The 9,971-nt window shown below is 54.3% G+C and overlaps 1 protein-coding gene across 2 annotated transcripts; it reads right to left on the reverse strand.

Annotated features, from left to right (window-relative positions):
* Positions 1-197: 197 nt before the first annotated feature.
* LOC142462665 (zinc finger protein 764-like) lies at positions 198-8,890 on the reverse strand. 2 transcript variants are annotated; one of them, XM_075564762.1, is made up of 3 exons: positions 8,507-8,890; positions 8,254-8,367; positions 198-7,624 (listed from the first exon to the last, which is right to left on the reverse strand). In XM_075564762.1, exons 1-3 carry the CDS (start codon positions 8,700-8,702, stop codon positions 6,723-6,725), a joined length of 1,212 nt encoding a protein of 403 aa, XP_075420877.1. In that variant the 5' UTR covers positions 8,703-8,890; the 3' UTR covers positions 198-6,722. The 2 variants fall into 2 exon arrangements, with proteins under 2 accessions (XP_075420877.1, XP_075420878.1); XM_075564763.1 differs by having other exon boundaries at positions 201-7,621.
* Positions 8,891-9,971: the final 1,081 nt, after the last annotated feature.

Below are 9,971 nucleotides of genomic sequence, written 5' to 3' on the forward strand. Positions count from 1 at the left end.
GCAAGCCCTGGGCGCCCTGGTCCTTGGATTTTCTCAAAAGGAGGCCAAAAGCCTATAGGGATTCTTTCCAAGGGGATGGTGATTGAGAAGAGTCAGGAGGGTGAGTGAACGCAGAGAGAACTATAGCCCACAGGCCGGCAAACTTTTGAGACCGAAGAACCAATCTTACACCTCACAACAATTTAAAAATTACTTGAGAACCGTAAATATAGTTTTACAAAGAAGGAAAATTTAATGTAAAATATTAAATGAATAGAAAAGAAAGTTTTGTTTTCGTTTGCAATTTTATCTCAGAACCACATGTATGTTCCAAAAGGAGCTACATTCGGTTCTTTTTTTATTAATCATTTTACGGTGGGGGTGGGACTCCACAATATTTCCAAAACCTTTTCTTTCGACTTGAACCCTTGGTATCAGCTCTTCTTTTTTCCCCTCCTTCCATCTTGAGCCCCAGTTTACCACCCTTGAACTAGCATTTAAGGGAGTCAGAATTTCCATAGTTGTGTGTCTTGAGTGAGCTTGTTGGGGAGGAGGATAGACCTTTCAAACACTGCCCCAGGTGAACCTGTGAATCCAGGAGAAAGACCTCTTGGGAGGCCAACTTCCTAAGATCCGACTCTTGACCCTCTTTTATATTTCCTGCCTAACCAAACACGTTTTGTAGGGTTCTTCACAGAGAGTGTGCTAAATTCCCCAATGTAAGTGGAGCCAGGGGTTATGTGTATTTTGGCATCTACATAAACAGAATTAACTCTCAAGGCAACCAACAAGAAGTACCTGAACAAAGGAAAGAAACTGGGTGGGAGAATGATGGTGCCTGCCATTCTTCTATGAAGAAGTGAGAACAGAAATTTGGAGAAGTCATGGCCACACATTGAGCTGCTAACCACAAGGTCAGCAGTTCGAAACCACCAGCCGCTCCGTGGGAAAAAGAGGCCTCACAGTCACAGTTAGTCTTTTTTTTTTTTTTTTCAAAGAGTTAGTCTTAGAAACTCCTAGGGTCAGTTCTACCCTGACCTATAGGGGCACTATGGGTCAGAATCAATTTGATGGTGGTGGGTTTCTTTGTTGTTTTAGGTTTGGGTGGTAAAGATTGGAGTGATAGCAGTAGAATCTTTTCAGTTGAAGCCCAGAGATTTTTCCACACCTGAAGCTGGGGGATCTTGCTGCTCGCCTGAAAAACAGCTTGGGGCACTAGGTCTCTCTCCCACTCCACATCTGTGCTGTGGGGTTGTCCTCAAGCCTTCACCAAGCATGGCTCCTATTGCCCAGCACTAGGGGGCCTGCTTAGGCAGAACACCAAGTGCACTGATGGTGGGAAGACAGGCCAGGAGCACTCGGAGCTGCCAAGTCTGTGGTCCTCTGCACACTAAATGTCAGGGGCCTCAAGGCCCATGTGTGTCAGAGTTGGGCCGGAGGTTCACACTGATCGGGCACCAGCATTTCCACGTGGAAACTCAGCCTTACCTAGTGCCTGGTGAAAGTAGCCCTCGTGGCACAGTGGTTACGAACTGGGCTGTGATCTGCAAAGTCAGCAGCTTGAAACCACCAGCCACCCCAGGGCTTTCTACCCCCATAGTTCTCAGAAACTCAGTTCTACCTGTTCTAAAAGGGTCACTGAGTCTGCCTCAATTTGATGGCAGTGAGTTTGATTTGGAGTGTCTAGTGAAGGGCCCCGGCTAACCACAAGGTCAATGGTGCAAACCTGCCGGCTGCTCCGTGGGAGGAAGAGGAGGCAGTCATTTCTGTGAAAGGTTACAGCCTTAGAAACCCTGTGGGGCAGCTCTGCTCTGTACTGTAGGGTCTCTGTGATTGGGAATGGGCTGAGTTGGGATTGATCTGAGTGCCAAGTGGGGGGGGGGGGACAGGGAAGGCTGCCCTCCAGCCAGCCTCCTCCATTAGATTCTGTCTACTCAACAGGCCGGTGAGAGATGGCCGGCCTTTGCCTAACACAAGCCCACAGCCGTTAGTGCAGGGAAAGTGCAGCCATGCCCTGTACACCCAGGGTTTAGGCTCTAGGCAACCTGGCCAAGGCCTCCCTCAGGCCAGTTCTCACAGGGGTCCTCTGAGGGGCTTCTGCAGCTTCTCCCTTGCTGAGTGCAAAGGGCAAGCCTTCTAAGAGGCCCTCCGTTAGCCCCAGTACCGAGGCAAGTCAAAATAAGCTGCTAGGAAAGAGCTGGGAGGCAAAGGGCATTTATAGAGGTCTAGACAAAGACATGTACTTATGCAAATATATGTGAGGATGGGGAAGGGAAATATATCTATGTGTCTATATTTATAGGTTTAGTATTAAGGTGGCAGAAGGACATTGGGCCTCCACTCAAGTACTCCCTCAATGCAAGAATACTTTGTTCTATTAAATTGGCATTCTATGATGCTGACCCTCCGGACACAACCACTGAAGACAAAGCGGGTGAAGAAAGCTGATGGTGCCCAGCTATCAAAAGATATAGCATCTGGGGTCTTAAAGGCTTGAAGATAAACAAGCAGCCATCTAGCTCAGAAGCAACAAAGCCCACATGGAAGAAGCACACCAGCCGGTGCGATCACGAGGTGTCAAAGGGATCAGGTATTAGACATCATCAGAACAAAAAAATCTTACCATAGTGAATGAAGGGGCAAGTGCAGAGTGGAGACCCAAAGCCCATTTGTCGGCCACTGGACATCCCCTTGCAGAGGGGTCTAGGGGAGGAGATGAGTCAGTCAGGGTGTGATGTAGCACCAATGAAGAATACAGCTTTCCTCTACTTCCTAAATGCTTCATCTCCCCACCCCCCTCCCCAACTATCATGATCCGAATTCTACCTTTCAAGTCTGGCTGGACCAGAGGACGTACACTGGTGCATATGGGAGCTGGAAGCACAGGGAATCCAGGGTGGATGATACCTTCAGGACCAGGGGTGTGAGTGGCGATACTGGGAGAGTAGAGGGTGAGTGGGTTGGAAAGAAGGAACCGATTACAAGGATCTACATGTGACCTCCTCCTTGGGGGGTGGACAACAGAAAAGTAAGTGAAGGGAGACGTTGGATAGGGTAAGATAAGACAGAATAATAATTTATAAATTATCAAGGGCTCATGAGGGAGGAGGGAGCGGAAAAATAAGAGGACCTGATGCCAAGGGCTTAAGTGGAGAGCAAATGCTTTGAGAAGGATGAGGGCAATGAATGTACAGATGTGCTTTACACAATTGATGTATGTATGGATTGTGATGAGTTGTATGAGCCTCTAATAAAACATTTTTTAAAAACCATAAACAAAAAAAAATAAGCTGCTAGGTTACCAGTCCATACATGCCCAGTCTATCCAGGTATGTCTGAACAGACAAGTTCTCCCCGTGTTTCTGAGGTCTCAGTAGGTGCTCTGCCCCTACATGGTCCCTTCAGAACCATGGTTTCTGAGGGGACCTGCTGGCCAGGAAAACTCCAGGCAGAGGTCAGTTCAGAATGTTATGGCAATCATTTTGGGGGATTCCCAAGGTATAATTTGGGGGGCTTATCAGGTGATTTTGAGAAAATGGAAAACTGCATTGGGGGGTGGGGGGAGGCCAGGACAATTGTGCTCAGGAATGTTTTTTTTTTTGTCACAATGCACCTACTCACTCTGAGCAGCCGTGTGGAGACCCCTGCCAGCGCTGAGATGCTTACACATTCACTGATTCCGCTTTCCTGCTGCAGTCAGCATCATTGCGTCTGTTTTGTGAGATGGAGGACTTTGTGGACTGGTGTCGGACATACGGGTTAATGTTGGACTTGTGGGCTTGGGCAGCAGAGTTGGGATGTTTTCTTGAAGCGCACTTAGCCTTTATATAAAGCTCTCTCTTGTACATGTTGTGGATTTGTTTCTCTAAAGCACCCAGGCTAATATAATGCCAAAACTGCTTGAATGTGGTGTAAATCCAGGGCACAGAATTCTAGGGTAAGGATGGAAATGCTTGTCTTCAGAAATGGATAGACCAAGATGAAGAATATGTCGAGAAACTAGCTTCACATTTTGAGATACTTGTTTTGTTTAATAAAGGTTTCTCTCATTCTGCAGTGATACTTTTTGACTCACCCATGTACATTCGACAAGACTGGAGGTCCCCAGGAAGCCCTTTGTGTATGGCTAGGGCATCCCCTGGTCTGACAATCTGGGACATGTATTGCAGCCAACCCCTACAGGAGGTGCAAGACTTCGTTCCAGAGCGGTGGTTCTTAATCTTTTAATAGGTATAAGTAAACTTCAACAGGTGTAAGATCTCCCTGCTCAACCCCTAGTCATCCCTCCTGGACTTCAGTTCACTAGACGGAACAGGACCCAGGGAATGTGTGAAAGGTACCCCAGGTGATTCTGACACAGGCCTTTGAAAAACAGGAGACTAGAGCAGCATTTGAACTTGAACTTCTCACATCCAGTTTCTAGAAAAACACACATACACAAAACATCCCAGGGGGTGCAAGGGTCCTTAAGAGCACAGACGAACAGCCCTTTCTTTTGCTGAACAAGCTAAGGGGAGGTCATGTGGTCATGCCCTCTATTTCTCACTACCTGGTCGTGTAGATAACACGCACTCCGCCTGATACAGACCAGCCTTCTCCCAATCTGGTCCTAACATCGAGAATGTCCTAGTTTCAATTGCTTCTGGGTCTCAACCTCCAAAGCCTGTGGTAGCCTTCCCAGGTCAAGAAAGGAATGAGGGACGCGGCTGACAGGCTTCCCGATACGCAGTTTGAGCGGATGACAAGGAGTTGGGTCAGGAGGGCAGGACACAGCTGGGCCTGGTTTCTGGGCTGTAATTAAACCTTGCAAAATTCAAAGCATTTTTAATTGCAAACTTTATGGCACCTTTAATTGGCAAGCGGAGGGTGGGGCCCAGATCTGGCTTTGATGCCAGGCTGAGAACTGGGGTCACAGGCTGGGCTTTCCACAGGGCGAGCTGGGGGCTAAGAACTGGCACTGAGGTAGTACCTATTGCCAGGGTGCCCCTTCGTGACCAAGTGGCACATGGAGCAATCTTCCTCAGGAAAGCTTAGGGGGAGGGAGGCCTTGGTGGGGCTAGGTTTGACGAGTCAAATCAGTTCACTGTTTCACCTGAAAAGCTCTACCTTTTTCTTTAGAAGTCTCTCCAGGTCGACGGATGCAGCACAATGGGGTCCTCTTTTGACGTGGCCTCTGTGGCATTGGTCTGCTGTTCTGCCAGGACAATTTGCTTTAAGTTTGCAACAGAATTGGACCGTTTACTATGCAAATAAGGTACATACGAGGATTGACTACCAAGCATATAGGTGACGGAGGCCTGCTGGGGGACCAATTTGTTTTGCCATCAGCTGAGCTTAAAGAGACCATCTCAGAGTTTAGTGGGGGGCCTACAGTGTATCCTTTCGACCTGGGGGTCCCTGCCCAGAGAACCTCCTAGGCTGAGATGGCACAAGATGGTCCCAGTGTTGAGAACCAGACCGGTGTACGGTTGTGGTGTGATGAAGGGTCATCCTGGGCAAACAGGGCAGGGCACACACAGGGCTGGCTGGTCCCGTCACATGGACAAGACTGGGTTCTGACCACAATGGACTCAGTGGCAGAGGGGACAGGCTACTCATCAGGGAGGAGGCAGCGGGGATGCTGTGCAGAGCTGGAGCTAAGACGGGTTCAGTCCCTCTGGCTACTGATCCAAGCACCGCGATGTTCTTGGCTCGGTTCCCTGTTGTTTAGGATGGGGGGAGGGGCACCTAGACTTTTGTTTTCACTCTGGAACGCAAAGGCTGGCTGGCGTCTCCCTCGCTGTAGCCTGTTATGAGGCGGTTTCATCTTGACCCCTCTTGTATCTGATCTCTGCCAACAACGAACTGGTCAGTCCAAGTTCAGGTCAGTCCTGGCATCATCCCAGAGTGGGTATGAGACACTTCCAAGTAGCTCAGGAGAGATGGGGAAAGCAACCGAGAACTACAAGCCCTGGGCCTGACCTCAGGCCCCGGACACCAATGGAAAAAGTAAAGTAGGGGGTCCTCCGATTCTAAACGTTGATGGAGCCTTCCTCGCTGTGTTACAGCGAAAGGGTGGGGTTATTGGAAGGCAGGAATACCACCTGGTCTGAAAGCCCCGGGAGTTCTGACTGGGCCATCCACTTTACTTGGTTGTCCCTCCTCCAGGCACGGGCATGGGGGAACAGCAGCTACTTAGCTCCCACGAGTTGTGTTTTGGCCAAATTTCTAGGGCAGCCAGATCCCTGGATTTTGTGAAATAGCGCAACTTTTACACCTGGATCCCTAATTTGCCACATTTAAAAATACCATCGAGGCCATGGGCTGTGTGTGTGTGTGGGGGGGGGGGGGGGCTGTGGGTGGGCAGGGTGTCAGCTCAAGGTTGATGCAGTATGTGAGCCATCCATTTTTAGCTTCTGCAATAAAGGAGACAATAGGTGAGTTAAGGCCCCTCCTGCTCTGATTCTCGAACCTGCTGAGCTGAGCAGCCTCTTTTCCCCAGAGCTGAGGCCAGTGGTGGTGCCTACCTCAGCAGGTGGTATCACCTCTTCAGCCAATGGGGCTAGTCCTAGCACAGAGGCAGCAAACTGGTGAGGGCTGCGGGCAAGACTGACCTCATCGGGCAGGCGGCCCAGCTCTTGCCTGGAGTCCTGGCATTCTCCTCCTTGGAGGCTGCCAGGGAGGCTTGGGCCCTGAGGACCCCCCTTGGGCCTCGGGCAACATCTAGCTCTTCACCTTCACCTACCTGCTCACCTTCGAGCCCATCACCCACACTCCTGGAATATCTCGGGGTAGTGCTGGAAGCCCACAGGTGGGTCCAGGGTCCCTTGGCCAGAAACCAGGGCCATGGGCAACCCAGTGACCCCCTGGCGGGCCCGGCGCCCCCCAGCACCAGGCCGATGGACCCACTGGTGCTTGGCCACAGCTGACTTCTGGCCAAAGCGCCTGCCGCATTGGGGACAGGGGTAGGGACGCTCGCCACTGTGGGTCCGCCGGTGGGCGGCCATCTCGGAGCTCTGCCGGAAGCAGCGCCCACAGTCCGGGCATGGATAAGGCTTCTCGCCCGTATGGGTGCGCACATGGCGCCGCAGGTCCGAGGCGTGGGCGAAGGCGCGGCCGCAGTCCGGGCAGGGGTAAGGGGTCTCACCACTGTGGACCCGCTGGTGCTGGTAGAGAGCAGAGCTCTGGCTGAAGCAGCGGCTGCAGTCGGCACAACGGTAGGGCTTTTCGCCCGTGTGGACCCGCAGGTGGGTGGTAAGGGCAGAGCGCTGGGTAAAGGCCCGGCCGCAGTCAGGGCAGCGGTGGGGTCGCTCCCCACGGTGGATGGCCCGATGCTTGCTCAGTGAGGAAGCCTGGCTGAAGCCCTTTCCACACTCAGGGCAGCAGAAGGGCTTCTCCCCCGTGTGGGTATAGAGGTGCTCCACCAGGGTGGAATGCCAGGCAAAACTCTTCCCGCACACATAGCAGCCATGACGCTGGTCTGCCCTCGGGACAGGAGGGTGGGCACAGAGTGGGGGGCGGCCGCGGCGAGGTGCCCTGGGTGGCTGCTCCACGCTGTCAGGGGGTCCAGCAGGAGAGGGTTTGAGTGGCCAAGCAGTCACAAAAAGGGCCGTTTCCAGAGCCCCAGCCTCTTCCCTGTGTCTTTTCTGGTCACCTCTGGAATCTGCTGGAAGATAGAGGCAGAGCTCAGACTGTGGAGCCTCCTGGGGTCCCAGACCCCACACAGTGCCATAGAAGAAGACTCTCAAATACAGCCACCTCCTGGCCCACAGCCACCTCTGGAACTCTACCCAGCTCTGGATGGAGTAACACCTCCTCAGCTACAGGGCCAAAAAGTGGGGTGAAGGAAGGAAGGGCATGGGGCATGGAGGGCTCCGAGCTGGATCAGGGCAGCAAGGAGAAAAGGCTGAACAAGGGCGAGTTCAGATGGCCCGGGAACTGGGTAAGGTCTGAAAAGATGGTCGAGGTGGAGAGACGCTGGAAGTGAAGAAAGAAGGCTGCTCCCAAAATAATGCCAAAAAGGAAGAAGCGCACCTGGGTGGCAGCAGGGATGCTTGAATGCACACCTACTGAGTTTAGGGGCCAACTGGCTGGAGGGGCTCTGCCTGGTTCCCGCATTCCATTACGAACGGAATCACCATCACAGCCCCTTTCCAGGCGGAGGCCAGGAACCAAACGGGCCGCTGGGAATGCAACGCTGGGAGCCACGGATACGCAGGAGCCACGGATACGCAGGGTACGCGGATGGGTCAGGCACAGAGGAACTCCCCAGGGGCAGAGAACCCAACACCTTACCTGTGTCTGCTTGGGTCAGACATTTTCCGGTCCCTGGATCCTGAGCACTGGGACCCCACAGTTCGGCCTCGGCCTCCACCCAGGAGATGAGGGCTGGCTTGGTGCCTCGCAAGCCTGCGGGGGGGGGGGGGAACAGAGGCCACGCTAAGCGGAAGGCACCCCACTCGGGTCCCGACAGGCGGGGCCCAAGGCCGCCCACGGCGCGTGCAGGACGCCGGGCGGCGCGGGGGGCGTGGCGGACGCCGGGCCTCACCGAGCGCGCCCAGGTGGCCGTAGGTCTCGCGCATCACGTCCCGGTACAGGGCCCTCTGCGCGGGCCGCAGACACGCCCACTCCTCGCGGGAGAAGTACACGGCCACGTCCGCGAACCGCACGGGCTCGGGGCTCCCCCTCGGTGGCCCGGGCCCCCTGGACTCCGGGGCGGCGAGCGGAGCTAGCGGCGGCACCATGGGAACCCCCAGCCCCGGTGCCGGCGCCGCCGCCTCCCTAGGGCGCGCCTGGCACGGCGGAGCCTCGCGAGCCCTGGGGGCGCCTCCCTGCGCGGGGTCGGGGTGCGCTCGGGGCCGCCGGCCGCCGAGGACCCCCGGGAGTGGACGAGGACGTCGGTGGAAGGGGCCCTCCCCACGTACGGCGGCGCGCGGCTCCCGCACGCGGCCCGCACGCCGTCGCGCCTCCGATGACGTCACCGCCGGGCCCGGTCGCGCTGCCCGCCCGTCTGCCCTCAGTCAAAATGGCCGCGGCGGCTTCAGGCGACTGCGGCTGACCCGGAAACCGACGGGGCACGCAGCATGGCTGGACCCCGGGCCCCGACTCGAGGGAACAAAGAAGCGCCCAGAGGAGAAGGGAGCTCTGGCCCTGCCGGCCCTGCCGCTGTGAACTCACCGTTATTTTTCGGCGCCCGAAGCGTTGATCGACCGCTTATCGTGGTTGTCTCGTTACTGCAAAAAGCTGGGTGACAGCAACCTTTTCACAAAACTCAAGATCCAAGTGAATCCGAAAGGACCTTCTCCATTTTATGCTGGTTGAACCAGAAATCCTGGCACCTTCCATCAGGGGCTAGACTCGAGGGGCACCTGACGGAGTGGGAATGTGGCCTGGAGAAGGTCAGGGGGACCCTATTTCACACCCGCTCACCAGGGCCTGGCCATGCCCTGCAGGTCACTAGTTTGAGGCCTCTGTGTGTCTTCACTTAGGAGTCGGGCAGGAGCAGCTAATAAAGTCACCTGCTTGCTTCCTTCTCCCTGCATAGAGGTCAGAAAGGCCCCCAGACTCGGTGTGGCCCAAACGGATCGCATCCCTTTCTACCCCCACTGGCCCCTCCTGGGGTGTCTCCGCAAAGGGCACTGCAACTGTCAGCCTTGGTTTCTCTTGTTCACCACCTGCTGTAGTTGTTGTACGGTGCCATCGAGCTGACTCCCACCCACAGCACCCCATGTTCAACAAAGCAAAATCCTGTCTAGGCCTGCGCCATCCTCACCATTGTTGCAGCCGTGGTGTCAATCCACCTCGTCAAAGGTCTACCTCTTCTTCGCCACCCCTCTACTTACCAAGCAGGATGTCCTTTTCCAAGGACTGAGCTCCTGAAAATGTGTCTTGCCATCATCCTTGCTTCGAAGGAGCACTGTGATTGTACTTCTTCCAAAATAGATTGGTAGCCCAGGGTACTTTCAGTATTCTTCTCCAGCACCACAATTCAAACGCATCGATTCTTCCTCAGT

Source organism: Tenrec ecaudatus, chromosome 12, assembly GCF_050624435.1.
Source record: "Tenrec ecaudatus isolate mTenEca1 chromosome 12, mTenEca1.hap1, whole genome shotgun sequence".
In the NCBI taxonomy this organism is placed as follows: domain Eukaryota; kingdom Metazoa; phylum Chordata; class Mammalia; order Afrosoricida; family Tenrecidae; genus Tenrec; species Tenrec ecaudatus.